Source organism: Ceratotherium simum, chromosome 17 (assembly GCF_057802395.1).
Source record: "Ceratotherium simum simum isolate JZ-2026a chromosome 17, ASM5780239v1, whole genome shotgun sequence".
Lineage (NCBI taxonomy): Eukaryota > Metazoa > Chordata > Mammalia > Perissodactyla > Rhinocerotidae > Ceratotherium > Ceratotherium simum.
The window spans coordinates 35,949,092-35,971,826 of NC_141916.1; the positions used below are offsets into that span (position 1 = coordinate 35,949,092).

The following is a 22,735-nucleotide window of genomic DNA, read 5'->3' on the forward strand; positions in this document are numbered from 1 at the left end:
TGATAGGGTTGATGCTTTAAAGTGGAGAGGCAGACCATACACAGATAAATAAGCAGATAAATAATACGTTATTTGTTGAGAAGAGCTATGGAGAACACAGCACTTATCGTCATAGCTTCTTTTTCCCACAAACATGATATATAGTACTTAGAAAAACACAAACAATGAGTCCTTAAAGTGATATGTTCCCCATAAAAAATGATTTGGTAATGGCCAGCAATCCCTTAAAAAAAAGATGGTAGACTCACAGTTGTTTCTTATGAGAGCCTTGCTGGTTCTGTGATTTCAACAGCATGTATCCACTCGAAGTTATCTAAGACCTCACAGGCTCAATAAAAGATAACATATACATACACGCCCCAGGAGAAGGGGCAACACAGGGTAACTATATAAAGTTTTACATTAAAATGGGCCGCATACCTAAAGACAGAGACTGAAGCAGTACATCTTAGCTCTGGATCTGAGAGACCTGGGTTCAAAACCCACCTCAACCACTTTCTAGTTTTTGGCCTTGGACAAGTTAACCTCTTCGAGCCTCAGTTTCATCATCTGTGGGAGGATAACAATGCTCACTTCATAAATTGCTGTGAGCATTATGTAAAACACAATATGTAAAGGGCTTAGTATAGTACCCAGCACATATGAAGCAGTCAATACATATCGGTCAAATAAATAAATGAATCCATTCATTTAGTGACTTGGGCTACTTTTGCTTTCATAGCAAAGACCTATTTTCAAAAATCTTTCTAATAATGTTGATGTAAATAGTTTGCAAACACCTAAGAGTTATAAAGCTTCTTTTTTCTGCTTCTTTTCCTTTCTGCTACAAGCCTATTTATTATCTACTACCCAGGAAATGCCAATCTTAGTAACCATGCCGAGCTGTATATATTTCTCTGATTACACTATTGTGGTTTTACAAAGACAAGCATTTAATTTCTGAAAAAAATTGCTGGTAAGCTAAAAATATTTTCTGTCTATAACAGATCCAAAATTAATATTCCTTTTTTCTTTTTAAAAAAGCAAAATTGTTTCAGCCAAACTTAGTGCACAGACATTAATGGGAAATCCCAAAAGTGACAGGCATATAAATAAATATAAAGAATCAAAATCAACCAAAGAGCTTATGGCAGAATTGAACATCAAAATGAGGGGGGAATCTATCTGTCTCTAAACACTAGAGACATTAATGTACGAGTATTAAAACCTAGAACACTAATTATAATTTTGAAAAAATGTTTTTTCTTGGTTTTCATTAAATGAAGCTCAAAGTAGTAGCTTCTTTTCCTCTACAAACAAAACTATAGCTAGAAACAACTTTTTATAGCTAGCAAGTTTTGCTAAGGAGTGTTTTATTTGGCCTATCATGTATCAGGAAGATGTTCAATGCTTTTGCATTTGTCTTGGGAATCTACAACCCTAGAGCTTCATTGTTTTACTCTTTTTATTTTTATTTTTTCATTTGAGTAAAAGTTGCCAGTGGAGAACTCTAGCACAGAAATCCTCTCTTCTGTGCTAATGCTCAGAGGGGGGCGGGAGTTAGTGGGGAACAATTTGTAACATTGATTTTGCAAAGATGACCTAAGAGATTATTTTTAAAAGAAGCTGGTAGAGATCCAGGTCAAAATTTCTCAGGAAAAAGGCAATTCTAGATGACCAATTCTATCACAGAAAATTATTTCTTTTCAGGGTCTAAAGAGAATAGACACTTGCTCAACCACACCTAAGGATAGCCCATCTATAACATCCACTCAGTCTCTCTCTTCCCCTTTATTATTATAATTGTCCTTTTGCCTGAGGAGTTGATACCTGCCAGGTCTATGTCTGAATTACTGTAAATGTACAGACTTTTCATATGTGAGTATGCAAATACATTAAAATTGAACCAAAATAAATGATTTATGTGCTAATTAATTAAATGGAAAAACAAAAGCATGCCTATCATCACCAAGAACTTTGCTAAATCTAGATCTCTTTGGGAAATAAATTGTAAAAATAAAATTTCTAAGAATTTATGAGGCAATTCTTAAGAAAACTATTGCTCGTGCAATTGCCAGCAATGAGAGTGGATTCACCTGCTCTGTTGTGATAAAAGCTCTGATTGGTTGGTAAAGAAGTATGGAGTATTAAGAAGCACTTACATACCAGGCTGAAGTCCTTTGTATGGCAAGATCATCCTTTCTAATTCAAAGTGATGGGTTTTATCATGATTTGAAACTATCTGATAACCAGATTATTATATACCAGATATAAATGTATATATAATATATATATAATACCAGATATATATATATATATATCTTTAATTTTTTTAAGCCAATGCTGCATTGTAATTTGCATTGCTGTGTAGTTTAGCCAGATCTGTTGAACAAGCACAGGAAGAGTGAGAAGGAAAATGCACTTGTTAAGTGACTACACTATTTCTCAGCACACATTGTGCTTTGCAGATGTTCACTTGTATCTCAGATGTTGCTTTATAAGATATTAGAAAACTATCCTGATGGAAATAATAAAAAGGAGTTGGAACTTGTGACCAGCAGCTGGATGAAGGGAGCACGAATCCCCCAAATTCTATGGATATAGTGTGCTTTCATTGATGTTCCTGCCAAAGTAAGGCTGGAAAGAAAGCTAGGGAGATCGAGAGATGTGCCAGCACAAAGTTGTTACAATTCATAAGTTCCAAAAACCTTGCTTGAAAATGATTGCAAATAGCTCATCATTTTAGACCAGTGAATCCCACAACTGAGAGTTTCATCAGTTTACAGAAAACTGAGAAGAAAAACCTGACAACGATCCTAGTGTATGACTTATCATGAAGACATTCAAGTAGAATCTCTTGGTTTGGGTCTTATTTTAAGATTATAACACAGATTTGTGTTTCTATGTTAAGATTCATATTATATACGAACTGCTGGGAATTTTTGCAATTTCTTTCTTAAAAGACTGAATAAGTACAAACAACAGAATTGTGAAGCAATAAAGTTGGTTGTGGATGAAAACTGGGCTTAATACTCACAGGACATGAATTGTGCCTTTGACCTAAAATGTCTTTTACTTCTTTATCCTCCTGGTATAGTATTCCTTCAACCATTTTGAATCCAATAATATTCATTCTTCAAACTCTGTTCAAAGAGATCCTCTACCCAGGAAGGGTAGCTTTTAGGCATTACCCACTTCGTATACATTATCTCATTTATTCCCTAAAACAATGCAATAAGTAAAAAATATTACCTCATTTTATAGAAAATTATGACTCAGAGAGTTTAAGAAACTTGCAAGTTGATCCAAAGAAGATTTTTAAAAGCATCAAGACGTTTTATTTTTTTGCATAATATTAAGGACTAAATTATATGAAACCCTTCCCCCTATAAAACACTTAAAAATGCTCTGAGCTTCTACAGGCCAAGAGATGGAGCTAAGACCATGGCATAAAGGTAGGCCCCTCAAATGGCTACACCATTGCCTGACTCAAACCACTAGCACTGAAAGTCATCAAGAAAATTGTTCCATCTCAGCTGATGGCGGGTGGAGGTTTTGAGAGTTTTCTACCACTTGCGTGGTCCTGGAACCTCTTAAAATGAGAAAGTTAACATGAAAGAGATCCTGAAGAAAAAACCTGTTTTATTCCCAACAAATAAATTGTAAGGGGGAGAGAGAGAGGGAGGTGGTGGTGGGGAACAGAAAGGAGAGTGAAAGGGTAAATCTTTGAGTAAAACAGATGTAAGAAATATCCAAACCAATTGCAGTGTATAGGTCTTATTGGGATCCCGATTTGGACAAACTGTGATGAAATATTCATGAGATAATCATGGATATTTGAACACTGATTTGATCCTATTAAGAAATTGTTAACTTGTTAGGCATGATTGGTATTTTGATTATTTTTCAGTCTTCATCTTTTGACTTACATACTGAAATATTTATGGATGAAACGATATGATATCTGGGATTTACTTCAAAATAATTCAGTGTGTGGTATGTGGGTCTGGAGGGACTATAGGAACATACGAATGAAGCAGGATTGATCATGAATTAATAATTACTGAAGCTGGGTGATGGCAGCATAGAGATTTATTATACTATTTTATTGACTCTTGTGTATGCTTAAAATTTTCCATAATAAATAGATTAAGAAAAAAAAAGTGGTTCTAAGCTCTTGATACCACTGGGACACCTGCCAAGACAAAACTGTCTGAGAGGGTTACACCCTCAAATAGGCCACACCAAATTATCATATATAAAGCCTCCCAGAACATGAGCTCACAAATCAATTGTTGCAAACACACGAGGAATCAGTTGTTAGTGAAGGCCATCACTTGTGTGCATCTAAGCTTGTCTAAGAATTAGACTTTCTCTGTCTGAGAATTAGAGCTACATTAATTTCAAATAATAGAACTAATGAATAGAGCCTATAAAAAAGTAACATTTGAAATAATTAAAGACATGAAAGAAGGAATTGAAAACATGAGTGAAGAACAGGACACTTTTAAAAACACCAGGGACATGGGCCGGTGCCATGGCTTAGCGGTTAAGTGCACGCGCTCTGCTGCTGGCGGCCCGGGTTCGGATCCCGGGTGCGCACCAACGCACCGCTTCTCCGGCCATGCTGAGGCTGCGTCCCACATACAGCAACTAGAAGGATGTGCAACTATGACATACAACTATGTACTGGGGCTTTGGGGAAAAAAATGGAGGAGGATTGGCAATAGATGTTAGCTCAGAGCCAGTCTTCCTCAGCAAAAAAAAAAAAAAAAAAAGAGGAGGATTGGCAAGGATGTTAGCTCAGGACTGATCTTCCTCAAAAAAAAAGAAAAAAAACACCAGGGACATATATAAAAACCATCAACAACAAAATAGAAATACTAAAAATGAAAAATAAAATCATTGGAATTAAAAACTCAATGGACAAATAATAGGCAGATTAAACTCAAAGGAAAAGGAGACTAGTGAACTAGAAGATAGATCTGAGGAAATAACCCAAAATACGGCACAAAGGGATAAAGAGACATGAAACACAATACAGAGGTTAAGAAACAGGGAAGATAAAAGAAGGTCCAAAATACATCTGATAGCAGTTCCAGACAAAGAGACTAAAGAGAAGAGAGAGACAATATTTGAAAAAAATAAATTTTTCCAGAATTGATGAACGACACAAAAATCTTAGATTCAGGAAACACAACAAGTACCCAGTAGGATAAACAAAAAGAAAATCTACATTTAGACAAATTGTAGCTGTGATCCTGTGATTTATAATAAAAATATACATTTGGTCTTCATCCAGTTTCTGGCACAGAACTCCTAAAACCCTAGAAATTTCCTAAGTGACGAGAGTGATAAAGGTATCTTTTATTACATTAATTAAGTGATTTTTGGACAAAAGGATGGGGCTGGTTGCCAGGAGAACCAGCCCTGTGATTAGAGGGTGGCAACTTTCAGTCCCGTCCCCTGGCCTCTGGGGAGGGAAGAAGGGCTGGAGGTTGAGTTCAATCACCAATGGCCAATGATCTAATCAATCAAGGCTCTGTAAGGAAGCCTCCATAAAAACCCAAAAGGACTGGGTTAGGAGACCTTTTAGGCTGGTGAATATGTGGAGGTGCTGAGAGAGAGAGGCGCACCTGGAGAGGGCATGGAAGCTCCGCACCCCTTCCCACATACCTTACGCTATGCATTTCTTCCATCTGTTCCTGAGTTATAGCCTTTTATAATAAACTAGTAATCTAGCAAGTAAAATGTTTCTCTTAGTTATGTGAGCTCTAGCAAATTAATCGAACCCAAGAAGGGGCTCGTGGGAACTTCTGATTTATAGCCAGTGGGTCGGAAGTACAGGTGATAACCTGGGCTTTCAAGTGGCATCTGAAGTGGGAGGGAGAGGCAATCTTGTAGGACTGCACCCTTAACCTGGGGGATCTGATGCTATCTCCAGGTAGATAGTGTCAGAATTGAGCTGAATTGTAGGATACTTTGCTGGTGTCAGATACCTTGCTGGTGTTGGAGAATTGCTTGTTTGTGTGAGGAAACCTCACTCCTAGCCCACACTGGAACTGTAATCAGGAGACATACTAATAGTTAAACTGTAGAACACCAAAAACAGAGAAAATCTGAAAAGCAATCAGAGAACAGGGACATGTTAAAAGAAACAACAATCAGACATTAAGCAGACTTCTTAGCAATAACTGAAGTCAGAAGACAATGGAACATTATTTTCAAAAAAATGAGAGAAAATAGCTGTCAACCTAAGACTAGAGGAATATTTTATAATCATTAACTTGTATGTAGCTATTAAGTACACTAAAAATATTAAATGAAAATGGGCAGAATGATAAGGAGAAATAAACAAATTCACATAATATTGGGAAATTTGAACACACATCTCTCAGTAATCTTTAGATCAAGCTGAAAAATACTAGTAAGGATGTAGAAGATTAAACAACATGATTAAGAAGCTTGATTTTTAAATTGAATATAGAACCCTAAATTCCAAAATGAAAGAATCCACATTTTTTCCAAGCATAAATGGAATGTTTATAAAAATTAGTCACATACTAGGCTGCATACTAGTAAGTCTCATAAAATATCAAAGTACTGGTAGTATGAAAAACACATGAACTGAGCACAAAGCAATTAAGTTGAAATCAATAATCAAAAGATAACCAAAAAAAAGGCATTAGAGAAGATCCAAATAGATGGAGAGATATTCTTTGCCCATGTATAGAAAGTACAAATCCCATGAAAATACCAAAAGAATTTTTCTTGGAACTTGAAAAACCAATTCTAAAATATACAGTCGCCCTCCATATCCATGGGTTCCCCATCCACAGACTCAACCAATGCAGATCAAAAGGCCTATGATGATTGTGTCAGTACTGAACATATACAGACTTTTTTTCTTGCCATTATTCCCTAAACAACACAGTATAACAACTATTTACATAGCATTTACATTATATTAGGTATTATAAGTAATCTAGAGACGATTTAAAGTATACGGGAAGATATGTATAGGTTATATGCAAATACTACACCATTTTATATAAGGGAATTGAGCCTCTATGGATTTTTGTATCCAAAGTCCAGGTATCCAGGAGTCCTGGAACCAATTCCCCACGGATACCGAGGAAGGATTGTATATGGAAGAGAATGTGACTAAGATTCATCAAGATAATTTTGAAGAAGAATAAAGGGTGGGGGGTAGGCTTCTTAGGCTATCATCTCTATAACAAGAGGTATTATAGTGCTATTTTAATTTAGACAATGTGGTATCCGAAAAGTGATAAATAAAGAAAACAATGGAATTGAAGAGAATCACAGACTCAATCCTCAAACCTAATATGGAAACTTGATGATAAATGGACATAGCAGATCAGGGTGGAAAGGACTGATGATTTATGGTACTAAAACAATTAACACTCCATATGAGAAAAAAATAAAATATAGACACTACCTCACATCATATGCAAAAAGTTAGACCACTTAAATTAAAGATATAAGTACAAAAGGAAACCTTCAACATTTTTAGAAAACGATATGGAAAAATATCTTGACCTTGGAGTAGGGAGAGATTTCCTTAAAATATATCAAAACATATACCATAAAAAAGATTGATAAATATAAACACATTAAAATTAAATCTTGGGCCAGCCCCGTGGCTTAGCAGTTAAGTACGCGCTCCGCTGCTGGTGGCCCAGGTTCGGATCCCGGGCGCGCACCAACGCACTGCTTCTCTGGCCACGCTGAGGTTGCGTCCCACATACAGCAACGAGAAGGATGTGCAGCTATGACATACAACTATCTACTGGGGCTTTGGGGGGAAAAATAAATAAATAAAATTATTAAAAAAAAATTAAATCTTTTTCACAACAAAGGCACCATAAACAAAAGTAAAAGACATGGTACCAACTAAGAGAAGATATGTGTAGTAGCCAAAACGACAAAGGTTAAGTAACAAAGATAACAAATCCTATAAATCAATAAGAAGAGACAAATACAGAAAATATTTGTTAAATAAAAAAATGATAGGACACAAGATAAAATGGCTGATAAACATATATGTTCCACTCCAGTCATAATCAGAAAAACGTAAATTAAAACAAGATATCACTGCAAACAAACAAGATAGGAAAAATTAAAATTGTCTGACAGTAACAACTGTTGGCAAGTCTGTAGATCAGTGGAAACTCTGATTTGCTATTGGTAGGAGTGTAAATTAGTATAACTTTGGGTTTGTGGTACTGATTTGGCAATATCTACTAAGTTGAAGATGCCTATATCTTATGACCCAATAATTCAGTTCCCAGGAATATGCCCTAAAGAAACTTTGAAATACTTGCAAAGGGAGCCATGGAAAAGAGTGTCCATTGCAACACTGTTTGTAATTGCAAAAAAAAAAAAAATCGTTTTTGAAAACAACCAAAATTTTCATCAATAGAATGAATAAATTAATTGTCATATATTTCTATAATGAAATACAGTATAGCAAAAATGAATGAATGGTATGTATGTACTATTATGAATAAATCTCAAAAACAATGTTGAGCAAAAATGATATTATGCTACCATTTATATAAAAGTTAAGACATAAAAAACACAACTAATTATTGGTTATGAATATATACATATAAAAAGTATGAAAACATGGATAGGCATGATAAATATCAAACTCAAGATAGTAGATAACTCTGGAGAAGGAGGGTGGGGTAGGAGAATGTGATTAAGAAAGGAAACAGGCAACTTCAATGTGCTGCAATGTTTTCTTTCTTAAAAAAATTTAAAACAATTATGACAAAATATTAAAACTTGACAAATCTGGGTATAAGTAGGTGGTGGTTTTATTATTCTCTATATGCTATTATATACTTGAAATTTTTGATAATTAAAAAATAATCATAGAATTGCTCATACTTGTTCAAACCCACACAAAATGAAAATAAAAATCATAGCCAAAATTTTTGAAAATGGCTACAAAGTGGTAGAGCCAGGATTCTACCCATGTGTCTTTTTTCCAAAGCTGGAACCCCTCCTACAATTTCAGGCCCCCTCTGCTTGCCTTTTCTGATCCTCCCCAGGCAGGGTTAATCACACTCTTCTCTGTGCCACCTTCTTCAGGGCACCATCTTAGCACTTGGTTTTTTTAAAACTATATTGTAGTTAGTTGTACGTGTGTGTCTTCTCCAGACACTGAGCTCCTGGGGGCACTGTACCTGGCATACGGAAAGACACAGGGAGACTGGCTAAGGTGTGGAAAGTTTCTATTTTACTAGTAAGGACTCTTTCTCTTATAGGCTTCTCTTCTGTTGTTTATCCACCACCTAACTCACTCTTGTGGTGATTTATCAGAAACAACAGACAAGTTCTATAAATACCTACTTTTGCAAAATAATCCATTTTCAAAGAACATAAGAGAAACAAAAATTGCGTTCCAGCATTTCTCATGAATCAACAGGAGGGGTAGAATTATTACATATTTGTGGGAAAAATAAACAACCTATAGTTCACTTGTTTCAGTATGGGATTTTTTAAGTCCTCAGAAGGGAAAGGAATCTTGTAAATATGGATTTAGCCTACTCCAGTGGTTTAGTTAGAGGCTGGATTTTATTACTCAGGCATAATTAAGTAGATTCTCAAATTAGGTCCCACTTCAGAAATGATTGCAGAGATAATTCTACATTAATACCCCTGGGTTCATATATCTGAAGTAGTACAATAAATAAAAATATATGAAATAGTACAGTATACAGAAATTATACACTAAATCAATATAAATTCAATTGTATAACATTGTAACAGGAGCGTCAATGAGAGAATCATCCTGTTCAACCATAAAAAAGATTATCAAGTGGCTTTTTTAATTGACAGCACTTTTTAGAAAATTTTTTTTAAAAACAGGATATAACAGAACGTTAAGTAATATATAGTAATATTACTTCTCCTTTGAAAAGTGTTTTGTCCTTTTCAACAAGTGGAGGTCAGTGTCCCCAGGCAGCCTGTAGCCTCTCCAGCATTTCTGTTCTTCCCTTCCATGGCAACATGGGTTAGCTAGACACTGAGCTTTTTGTGATGTGTGTGTGAGGACAGGGAGAAGGGGAGCAAGGCTTCGGGGAGGTCTTGAGGTGGAAAAATTTGTGACGCACAAGATTCGGTGACTGAATGAGAATTATTTATCGAGGGTTCTATAACACAATAGTTACGGTCACCCAATGTTCATTTTAAAAATTATTTTTGGTCTCAGAGCCCTTAACTCAGGTGGACACCCTTTCATAGGCGCCCCAAACTACTTTTTCACGAAAAGCTTATGAGAGGACGCCAACCTGCGTGGGTTTGGTCATTGTGTTTTGGAATCTGATTAGCTGAGAGCATGAGAGAAATGCATAAACTTATTGAACATGTAACATGTTTACTAAAATGGTCGGTTTCTGTCTTTATCTATACGCAGTCGTGGAGAAATTATTTTTTATTGATTATGATGTGTTCGCCTTATGAGTCCTCGTTTTTCGGTTCACTGCCTTGGATGCTCCACCCTTCCGCGGAGGTGGGATAGTGGTCCTGTGTTCTCCCTAATCGAGCAGCACCCTCTGCCTTCCAACAGCAATGATGAAGATTGAAGTGCTGTCTCCCTTATCTTGGAAAAGGCCTCCTTCAGGGCTTTCCTGGCACAGCTAAATGTGAGATGAGACTCAGCCTGAGCCTAATGGCCTGTTACATGTGCCACACCTGATACTTTAGCAGGAAGCTGGTGTTATTTTTTTTTCCCCTAGTAATAAAGCTAAAATTCTCTCCCTAGTCAGAGTCTGGTTAACACATTAGCAATTCCCCCTCTTTTCTTGTCACCTGTCATTATCTTCCACGCAAGAGAGAGGCCTTGATAATAACCTATCTTAAACGGGTTTTTAATGGCTTGTGACAATGAATTCTGAATCAAACACTTTCAAAACAGTTGAGCGGGATGCCACTGCAACAGCATCCTCACGGTTTGTCGAAGCCTCTCCCAGCCTCACAGCACTCCCAGCCAGGGGGGAGTTACTCATTTCTGCAACAACAGAAGCAGGCCCAACAGAACTTCTTCAGCAGAATCTGAAAGTGCTTATTTGTGAACACACCCTCTGCTTTCTAATGTCCAGGGACCTACTGGCCTTTTGCCAGTGCCCGGGAAAGCAATGAAACACAATCATGACGGTCAGGCAGGGGATATGGCTCTAGCAACATTAGATCAGAGAGCATCAACTTTAAATATGCTCAAAAATCAAACCGGAAATATTGCAGGATGCCTCTGGAACAACAGCCATGGCTTATTGTCTGCCACTTATTTGGGAACTGGGATTGGACCAACTGTTGAGAGGCGGCATATTGGACAGTCTCAGTCAGTCTTCTCTTGTCTTTCCCTCTGGGACGGTGTGGGCCTGTGCAGTGCTTGATAAAGTAAAGCAGAGCCCAGTTCAGGATTTCTAAGGTGACCGAAATCCACCTTAGGATTTCCAAAAAGGATCCTATGAGAAGCCCTTGAAGGCATGCCAAAGGTGGGGGGGAATCTATCAAGGAGGTGCGGGCTCCTACTAAAGACTGTTATATCATGAGGCCCAAGGTGGGAACACTCTAGGGTTTTATACTGACCCATTCCACAGAATAAAGAGTGTTAATCTAATTATCAGAATCACCATCAAAAAATGAAAATGGCTGCATGTTATAAAAAAGACCTGAGAGGTGACTTCTCTTAAGTTCTAGAAACCCCAAGCATGAGATCACTGCCCTCAGAGGACAGAGAGCTCATCTAATTGCTGAAAATCTGAGCATCGCCCAAGAGCACTGTTCAGCCAACCTCCCTCACTTCCTTGCCTCAGAAGCCAAGGTGTCATTTAGTAGATCCTGACAGCAAGATACTCTCGGAGCAGAAAAAGAAGGCAAGGATTTACTAAATGGTGGTTCCTAAGCCTTAAAGAGATCATGCAGCAAATGAAATGCCTAAGGTACCCTTAGAATCATATTCACTAGCTGAATCAACTTGATTTTATTTTTATAGAAATTTGACAAAAGAAGCAATCTGTAAACACATTGAAAACAACCTCCTCCATATGTTTCACTGCTGGCACGAGCACAGGGCCACGCCACCCCCTTGTACCACCACAGGTCCGTTTACGAGTTCAGAATTCTCATCAGAAATATTCAGACTTTCAGCTGTTCCATGAAAGCCATAGGGCCTTCATGAATAAGCTGAGAAACAAGCTTAAGAATCACTGAGGTTGTTGTATGAATCTATTTCCCTCACTGAAAGTGCTATGGACTGAATTGTGTCACCCTTAAATTCATGTTTAAGCCCTAACCCGCAATGTGATTGTATTTGGAGATAGGGCTTAAGGGGGTAATTAAGGTTCAATGAGGTCGTAAGGGTGGAGTCCTAATCCTACAGGACTGGTGGCATTACAAGAAGAGGAAGAGAGAGATCTCTCCCTTTCTCCATGCACATGCTCAGAAGAAAGACCTTGTGAGCACACAGTGAGAAAGCAGCCATCTGCAAGCCAGGAAGAAAGCCCTCACCAGAACCCTACCATGCTGGAGCAGACAAAGACAGAAAGAAAAATGTATTTTAGTTATTGCCATATGTGTAGGTGCACACACATGAATTTTAAAATTAACCAGGGTGATTGAGTGAGCTGCTTTGCTCAGGCATCTGACAGTTACTCCTGCCAAGTTTTATCTCAATACAGTGAGATCTTATGCAGCATCCAAAGCCAACTGAAAGAGGATATGCCTCTGAAATAGGCTTTTATATAGTTTATGCTATAAATACTGTTTCCAACATCCATTTTTTAAAAGAAGTTCACCTTCAGCTTATGAACTCATTGTAATAAACCTGGACTTAAATATTCACAGCAAACAATAACTACAGGATTAACCTATGACATCATGAGGTCCCATCCAGCTCTGGATTTTGATGGACTATTTTGATCAGCATTTCTCTAGTTTGCCAGAATCTAGGCCCTAAAAATGAACTGTATTTTGCAGTGAAATGATATCCAATTAAAGTTTAATGGCTAGATTCCATTCCTGTCCTACAGCAACATAGAAATATGCATATTGACCTCTTCACATACTCTTGTATATATCCTTTAATGTTGATGCTAACCCTTCACGGTACACCACACGGGCAAGTGGATCCAGTTAAAGAACACCCTTAACAGAAATGTCACAGGCAAGGCTATAAACAAGAAAAAGTCTAGAAATCATCCATTTCCTCAGACCAGATTGAAAGTGGACACCATATTGGCAATCTATGAAACTGTCAGACCAACTATTAGGAAAACCTATGCCATTGCTTTCTTTGTAGAAGGTAAGGTTGATAATAGTGACATCCAGCATTCAGCCACTATAATCCTAATTTGTCCTAATTTATCCTAACTAGAAGAATGCAAAATAAGTCAAATGACTTCTTCTTCCTCTTTTTTTTAATCCTGCAGTCATTTTGTAACGTGAAATAACACATCTCAGTAATGCTAAGTTGTGTTCTGAATATTTCTGGAACCCAAGAGCCCAAAATAGAGTAATAAGACATTTCTTGTTATTACCTCATAGTTCTTTTAAATGTTATCAATAAAGTTAAATTTGTCTGTACTGGAAAATACAACTATATGTCATTCTTCAAATGATAGTTTAAAAATGGGTATACAAATGATAATGGCATGTATGGAACATAGTTCAATTCAACACTATCGGGTACCCATTATGTGTCAGGGGATACAAAGTGGCCCCATGGACATCTAACACACTTAAAGACAATAAGTTGCTTTATTTTTCATCTGATTATCCCCAAATTCTATGCCCTAGTATTCTATTATAAAAAATAAAACCAAATGATGATTGACATCTCAAAGTTTCCAGAGATTAACTTTCTGAGTTGAATATGTCCACACTACAAGATTTAAAAATATCAGGACTCACTTCTCCTCTTTATTTTAAAAAGAGAAAGAAAGGGCCAGCCCAGTGGTGTAGCAATTAAGTGCGCACGCTCCGCTGCTGGCGGCCCAGGGTTCGCAGGTTCGGATTCCGGGTGCGCACCGACGCACCACTTGTCAAGCCATGCTGTGGCGGCGTCCCATATAAAGTAGAGGAAGATGGGCACAGATGTTAGCCCAGGGCCAGTCTTCCTCAGCAAAAAGAAGGGGATTGGCGCCAGATGTTAGCTCTGGGCTGATCTTCCTCACAAAAAAACAAAAGAGAGAGAGAAGACTCAAGGATAACTTCCTCATCATATAAGGACTCCCTTGGTCTTCGCATGTCTGGCTTAGTATGTGGTTAGCAGTAGAGGTAGAAATACATTTCTCCTAATGATTCTGAGCATCTAATGATTTTGTTCAATCTTAACCTTCCTTTTTCTTTATTCTGTACTCTTAAAGTTCTTTCAGGAGACATGTCATCAAATTCTTGAATATTCCCTTTTATTTTCATACACTTACTAAAATTAATTTCTTTTGCCAAATTAATTAAATTACTTTCCATTTTTTTACTTACAGGAGAACTTCATGTACCAATAATTTTCCTACCATTATTTATTATACATACTCAGTGGAGATTGAGTTAGGCCATGTAATTATCACTCATCAGTTCCTAACAATCCCGTGACAGTTGCTATAATAAAAATTATTTCCCACTGGTACGAGAGGTGCAACATTAGATTTTGGAAGCATATTAACCCCAATATGAAAAATAATGTATTACTATGCAATGTATTCCTAAAAATATAATTCCAGATTAAATTTCTCAAATGTCAATACACCTATGTAGAAAATTGACACCACTTTTAGCTTCTTGACTTGTTTTAGGGTCTATCCAAAACCCCAATGCCAAACCTTCCTCACTTCCAGTTTCTCTTCATAACCATGATCAAACCATTTAGCCAAATCATCATATCTTAGTTTCTCTACTTATAAATTATAGATAATAACAATATCTGTTCCTTACTTGCTATATGTCATATAGTTATTAGTGAATTTCAGGGTATATTCTGTTTTAAAATAAATAACCATCCAATTTTCCTTTCCATTAAGAATTAAAAACAGATTTTTAAAATCTGAATACATCTGCATTCTGAATTCCTTAGAGTAAGTTAACATATGAAAACTGTTATTGAAATTCTTGACAGGACTCTTAATCATTACAGATTCATAGAATAAGTTTTATGAATGACATTAAGGAAAGGAAATATTCTTCCTTCCTTCACAGCACTTTCCTTAAACTTTCTAATGTGAGTAATGTGGTATATCACTCAGGATTTTTATTCCAGCTGAGTGGGGTACGGGAGCAATGGAGAGAGAGTGAGGAAAGCTAAAAACCACAATAAGGCAAAGAAATTCCCACTTTCCATGGGAATGTTCCCTACAAGGGCCAAGAGACTAACAAATACTAAACATCCCCACTGGGCATGAGAGGCAAGAGTCTGCTCTTAAATTGACTTCAGAGTAGAGATGCCAAAGCAAATAAATCAGTGTAAGTGAAATACTTTGAAAGGTAAATGGGCTTTAAAAATATTTGTGTAGGTTAAATTTTCTAATCGGACATATTCATTACTGTCAGATATGATAACGGCACATGTCCCTCAGGATCTCTGGAGATCGCCTTCTGGTATATGATTCATTATTTTTAGACCAATGCCTAGTGTGGTGGACAACTCCAACAAATGTTACTGATTGAAAAAAATAAGCCAAAGTTTAAACATGTTATGCTTCACCTAAACCAAAATTGTATTCATTTGAGTAAGAAATAAGTAAAGGCCCCAAAGTTCTTAGATTCCTTCAATCCATACACATTTTTCATCAATAAGAATTCTGGAATGACGAGCAAACTTTAATGCCTATTTGACACAGCTGCTCAAGCCATTAATAGAATAAAATTCAAAGCAAACTTCTATTTCCAAGGATCCCCTGCCCCTGGCCAAGTTCATCCTCAAAGCCCCTGCTTGACTTTGTATTTTCATTGTGTGACTTACAACCCTCAAGCCATTATAAAGAATTTTGAGAGAAGAATGGCACTTTTACAGGTGACAGAGTCTCCATAGTGACTCCATTCTATCTTTTTTTTTTTCCTTTACAGGAATCTTTTGTAACTGAAGTAAAAAGACTTCAGTCATCTCTCTGATAGAGGGTGACGGGAGTCATACTTGTGGATAGGTAAGAAATAGCCTATTTGTTTTCCTAAAATTCCACTGGACATAAATTGCTGATCATAGATCACCAAGATCAGTCTATAACCAGAAGTTCACTGAAGATTCATCCTCACCCCGACTTTGGTCAACAAGAAGTTACCTCAGTGGATTTATCCATATACCCAGATTCTATTATGGGAATGGCGATGCCCAAATCCCAAGGTAACCCTTGTAAAATGAAGTTAAGTACCATATGGTAAGAGGCAACCAGTATACAGAGAAACAGAAGAGTGAAGCATGTAGAGCTGTTGATGGGGGGTTGGGGGCATCATTCTGGGGTGCTCCCTTGAATTCAGCCTCAATTCCAGAAGCAGGTCTGCCTCAGCCCCAGGGATTGACCTGTACTGCCTTGGTCTAGCAGGTCTCCTAAACAGGGCAAACTTTTCAGTATCCCCGAGGGATATACCAGACCAGAATCACTCCATATCCCTGAGGAAAACGACCCTGAGGAGGCCTCTTTCATCCAAGTTAATTTTTATAAACCTCCAGAGAGACCCAGAAAGTACTAGACTAATCTAATATCACTCAGATTGCTACTAGTAACTTGGCTGAGAACAGAGAAAGGTGAGATGGCCAAACTGATATCTCCTTCAGGGTTCAAACTGGTCCAGGAAATGCAGCAAGTCCGAAATGACTGTTGTGCAAGACTAGAGATAAAATAGAACCACTTCTAACTTGAAGAATGCCACCATCAATGATTGCCTCACTAATCGCTAATAAAAGAGCGAACTCACTCAATGCTTACCATTAGCCAGCACTGTTCTAAGTATTAGAAGATGTACTAATTTATTTAATCCTCAGGACAAGCCTAAGAGGTGGGAATGATTATTACCATTCTGATTTCATCAATGAAGAAATGGAAGCATAGAGAGGTTCAGTAACTTGCCCAAAGTTATTCAGGGAATAACGGCCTAGCTGGCGCTCAACACCAGGTGCGGTGGTGCTGCCCTTCTCCACATCACCATCCTGCCTCCCTGTCTCTTCCCTTCCCTGAAAGCCTGAAGAGTGCCCCACGACCAACCACAGACAGCTTGATGAGGACAACAAGCACAGTGTCTGGGGAGACAGCAACACATTGCCTGCAGCTCTGGCCCAGCTGGGATGAGAGTTTTTCCTCACCTGGTTCCTCAGAGACCCTCTTCACTTGTCTCAGGACATCCCCACTAACTGCTCTGCTCTACACATATTCTCTGTTGAAAGAAAATTTCAGATTACAGATATCACTACCAGCAAACTTCAAGTGGATCCTAGATCATAAACTAGAAAACTGGAAAGAACAGAGACCTGCAGTAGATAATGCTCTTTGTACCACACCCGGGTTGCTCCCAGGGCAATTAGGTGCATGTGATGCTCTGCGTCATAAAATTTCAGAGTTGCACGATTTGTATGTTCATGCTTTTAACATGAAGACAAATTCTTTCCCATCTAATTTGCTTTTTTGGTACCGGGCTTTTTAAAGTTGAAATAAAGAAACTGTGGAAAACACATTCACAAATGATATTCCAAACCACTGAATGAAGGAGTTTCATTCCTTTTTTCTTTTAATTCACCTAGCCTTAAAAGACAGACATTTTTTTCCTCTGAGTATCCTGACAGTCATTGAGGTGACTAAAATACCCAGTATAACTTAGTGAAAGCTATTTTTAAAATCACTTGATTTAGAAAACTCCAATCACACTAATTTCATGGGAATTCATAGTACACAAATTAAAAGTTTTAAATTACTCTGCAAGAATTTGTGAGTTCAGATCATCTTAATCAGAAAATACCTGCATCGCTGCATATGTATCACGTCTTTCTAACATCTGCCCTGATAGATAATTATTTTGAGAGTTGTTTTATGAGTTATAGTTCCTGTGGTCAGTAATAGCAGTAATGATGCAACCTGAGACCTGGAGCCAGAAGTGTCGATTCTAATCTTGCCCGACTCCGCCACTTTTAATCTCTGGGCCTTGAGGATTCCATTTAACTTCTCTTAGCCTATTTCCTCAGGTCCAAAGAGTAATAACAGTTCCCACCTCAAAGTGTTGTGTCGTGGATCAAACGAAATACTGCACATGAAAGCAATTTTAGTAAGCCACAAGGCACTATAATATAATATTAAAATACAAACTAAATGTGGTGGCAGGGTGGCTCAAGGAAGAAAATGCAGATATAGTTGGGTGCAAAAAGGAATCCACTTGGCTGATGTGCCAACTTGGCCAACTCACGACCCTGGGTGAGTCTGCCCTCAGTTCGCTGATCGGAGAAATGGAATGATAACTATCTCATAAGGATGATGTGGGGATTAGAAATAATATATGAAAGGCCTCGAGCAGGACAGGTACACAGTAGATGCTCATAAATGGCACCCATTTCACATTAAAGAATCCAATTAATTAAGCCAAGTACGCTGTGTGTTTCAACACTTACAACAGCTGAGCAGTGTTCTGCTTTGAACAGTACATCCAATAGCAGAGTCCCAAATATACCTCTGCTATGGCCAGTGCCCTGGGTTTATCCCACTTTCGGCTCCAGCGAATTATAGCTATGCTTGCTGTATTCGCATTTTCTGCCTTAGACCATTATTTTATAAAACGTACTAACGGAACCTCAAATGTAGAAAATAAAATGAATACTACCCAATGTGGCAGCTCCAAGTACAAGCTTTTTCCTAACCTGCTTCTACTAGAGGAACTTAGTTCACTTTTTGTTACTTATTTAGGGACAAGGGTGGGGTCCTGGGACTAGGATAAGGGAAAAGCCACAGCAAATCTGTGTTGTTAGGCAGAAGCTTCAATTTGACCAAAATAAGCAGCCTTTGACTCGCCTCCCCAGCTCCTGCGCGTAGGAGTCAGGCCCATTTGGAGGCGTTCGGAGCCACAAGCAGGAGAGGGGCACGAGTCCTACCGCGCCCAGGCTTGCCCCCGGGCAAACCAAGTGTGGCAGGCACAGTCCCCAAGCAGAGCGTGAGTTACAGCAGTGGAGCCGGGGAAGGGGGCGCATGCAGTTGGGTTAGTCTTAACTCGACCACGCGGCTTTGCATTCCTGTTTGGCAAACGCGCTTAGGCAAAACAGACTTGATGCTTACAATGATCCCAGCCCAAAATGGAGTGTCTCTGACTAGCAGGGAGGAGCTGGTGCTCGCCATGAGAAAGCCCACCACGGTCACGGCGATGCCCAGGGCCAGCTGCAGCAGGGCGAGCAGCAGCGGGAACCGGCAGCCGCAGCACTTCCGGGCCTCCTCCTCCCCGCACTCCTTGGGGGCCCCTTTGCCCTTCTTCGGCCCCATGTCGTCGGGCCCGGCGGCGTCCGCGGCCGGCGGCCCCCCCTGCCTCTGCTGGCCGCGGGGCTTCTCGTCCTTGCCCATGGCCGCTGCGTGGGCGGGTGCGTGTGCGGCGCGCTGGGCCCCGCCTGCCCTGGTATTCGGATTACGGAGGCTGAACAAATATGGAAAACATTTGGAGCCGACTCCCCAGCCTCCAAAGGCCACAGGGAGCCCGCAGCAGAGGGGGAGTCGAGGGGGGTCGCCAACTGCCAACGCGCCGGGACCCAGCGCCTGCTCTGCGGGCCCTCGGGCGGGGTCTGTCAATCGCCCGCGGCAGCCGGCGCGGGTCCCTCGGCCTCCTAAAGCCTGTGCACTCTAGACAGGCTGCGTGTGTGTGTGTGTATGTGGGGTGTATGTGTGTGCGTGCGTGTGTGTATGGTGTCTGTTTCCCTCACTCAAAACCCCAGGATTTTTTTGGTTTTGTTTTTGTTTTCTGAGAGGTGCAATGCAAGGTGATGAATGTTGAAATCATTTGAATTTAATTAATAGACAGTTTAATTCAGAATAGGCATTGCTGGGCTCCAAGCTGTGAAGTCGTTTCCAGAAGTTAAAATTGTTCTTATTTTCCAACCAAAGCAAAGGCTCTTCTTTTTCTAAGTTCTGCAACCCAGCTGACAAATAGAGGCCTTTTTCCCGTTGAGGTATTCGCTTTTGAAATACCTGTTTATAGAGATGCTGGGCTAATTGTGAACTCTCTCACATGTATTTGTTTTTAAACTCTCTTATTCCTTTGTATGGAGTCCCCAGCCAGTCTTCACTCATCTCCACAACAGTGCCTGGGGGGTTTATTATTCACCTTGGACATGGACAATTTAACTCAGTCCACATTTGAGGTGTTTTTAAAGTACCTACCCGTTTGCTACAGTATAAGGATGTTCAAGAGAGATTTGGTCCCTGCCCAGAGTCACAGAACAAATCAATAAAACCGATTCTTCTCCTTCCCACATACCTCTACTCAGTAGCACTTAGAGCAAATTTCAGTGAAACCACTAAGAAATGATCCCATCAATTTGGAGTATTTATACCTACTTTGGTATGGTCATTTTAACATTCAGAGAGCTGTATTAAAAATAAATGATGTTGCCAAGATGCTAGGATAGATAAAGTCTACTCCTAGATTGTTCACTATCAACTAATTTAAAGAAAGTCTAATTCTCTGCTTTGTTTCCTCAGAAATATAAACTAATTGTCATCAGCTCTCCCTGTAAATGGCCAAGTCCCTACAAACTTGGGTGTTCAGTGTTTTCCTTATACCTTCCTTCGGGGTCAGTGAGAAAAATACAGTCCATGGCACAAAAGCAGTAGCTTAAAAAGCAGAATCCAAACCGCACGTCCCGATGTTCCACCTAGGAGCAGAGGAAGCAGCACTCTCTCTCACAAGAGGAGCAAACAGGCTGAGGGAAGGTCATTGTCAGGTTTGGGGTCATTACACCATTAGGATTTCTAGTAAGAATAGACCAATAAAAGCTGGCATTACACCAAGCTACCCACCTTACTTGGGCCTCACTGAGAACAACACAAATGCTAAAACAAAACAAAACAATACTTAGTTTTTCTAGGCAAACATAATACACATTTCTAGGATGCTAATTGACTGCATGGAATTAATTATATTTTGTTGTGAATAATATAGCTACCAATTGCTGAGTATGTACTATTCTGTAACAAGCACATGCTAGGTGCTTTACATAGTTGACTGTTACTCCTTACAACCCCCTTATAATTATAGTTTCTACTTTTAAAGATGAAAAAAATTGAGTCTCAGAATTATTAAGTAACCATATAATTAAGCCACTCACCTAGTTAGGGATGGAGGTGAGGGGAACAAATTGTGAACTCTTGTGGATTACCTGTTTTATTAATTACTTCCTATAGACAAGCAGAACCAGCCCTAGTGGTCTAGTGGCTAAGATTCGGAGCCCTCACTGCCATGGTCTGGGTTCCTTTCCTTGTCAAGGAAACACACCACCCGTCTGTCATACTGTGGCGGCTGCATGTTGCCGTGATGCTGAAAGGTCTGCCACCAGGATTTCAAATACCAGCAGGGTCACCCCTGGTGAATAGGTTTCAGAGGAGCTTCCAGACTAAGACAGACTAGAAAGAAGGACCTGGCCACCCACTTCCAAAAAAATTGGCCATGAAAACCTTATGAATAGCAGCAGAGTATTGGAGCATTGCCTGATCTAGCACCAAGATGGTGCAAAAAGACTGGGAAGACTGGGCAGCGTTCCACTCTGCTGTACACAGAGTCACTAGGAGTCCCATTGACTGGATGTTGCTAACAACAAATATGCAAACAAGTGGAGGGACTGTTTAGATTGTTTGTGATTTTAAAGTATTTTATCTATCACAGAATTAGCTATTAGCCTTGAACCAAAGGCTACCTGAGTACTTTACAAAAATAGCTTGATTCACTACAATAGTCAATGGAGAACGTTATTTCTATTACTAATTTATAACTAGATACAGGCTCTATTTGCTGACAACACTGCTGTGCTCTCATTTAGTTAGGAATAAAATATTCCTAGCCCTTTCCTCAAAACCTTAAATTAGATGTAAGTTAGAATAGTTAAGGAAAATAATAGGATACTCCTGTAGGTTTGTCTTCTAAGTTGCAGAACTCGTGTGGCTTGTAGTTGTAAAAGAGTTGTACGTAAATTCTTCTAATAAAGTCTTTCTTTTAATTGCCTAGCTGAGACAAGTTACAAATGAACCCAGTAGCAGTGAACAACAGCCCAGAGAAACTGGTAATCCTTCTAGTCTGATTACAACTGCCGACTTCAATTTTCAGCTTCCAGAGAAGAAGGCAGTAGTACAGGGAGCTTTACACCTGCTCAGATTCCCAACTGCACGCTTGAAGCTGTGTCTCAGGGGCTTGGTCGTTGGCAATACCACGGGACGATAGCGATGAGGAGAGTGTTTTTGCTTAATTGATGCGGAAAAGCAGAAACAAAGAAGAGGGTGAGAAAAGTTGTCAAAAGTTTAGTGATAGAGAGTGACCAAGCTAAGGTGGGATCAGAGGGTTCTTAAGGATATAAGGAAAGCTCTTCCTTGAAGATATCCTTTCCACTGAGAAAAATCACCATTTCCAGCTCGTCACAGAGTTTAACAGAAATGAGCAGGGTTTTTTTCATATTCATAAATTATAATGTCTCTGTTTTATAGGTTAAGCAATAACCTCTTCAGATATTTATATTACCAGGAAGAAAGGCAGAGTAGAAACAAAGTGTTTTTGGATACTC

The 22,735-nt window shown here is 39.0% G+C and overlaps 1 protein-coding gene across 2 annotated transcripts in view; it reads right to left on the reverse strand.

Annotated features, from left to right (window-relative positions):
- Positions 1-22,735, reverse strand: part of SSPN (sarcospan) — a 114,911-nt gene that overhangs the window by 18,667 nt on the left and 73,509 nt on the right. Inside the window, exon 1 of one of the 2 annotated variants that reach the window (XM_004435464.2) lies at positions 19,257-19,535. The exons of the other annotated variant lie outside the window; for it this stretch is intronic. Coding sequence (XP_004435521.2) covers positions 19,257-19,535 — 279 coding nt within the window. Of the gene's footprint in view, positions 1-19,256; positions 19,536-22,735 lie in introns of those variants that run through there. 2 annotated transcript variants of the gene reach the window in all.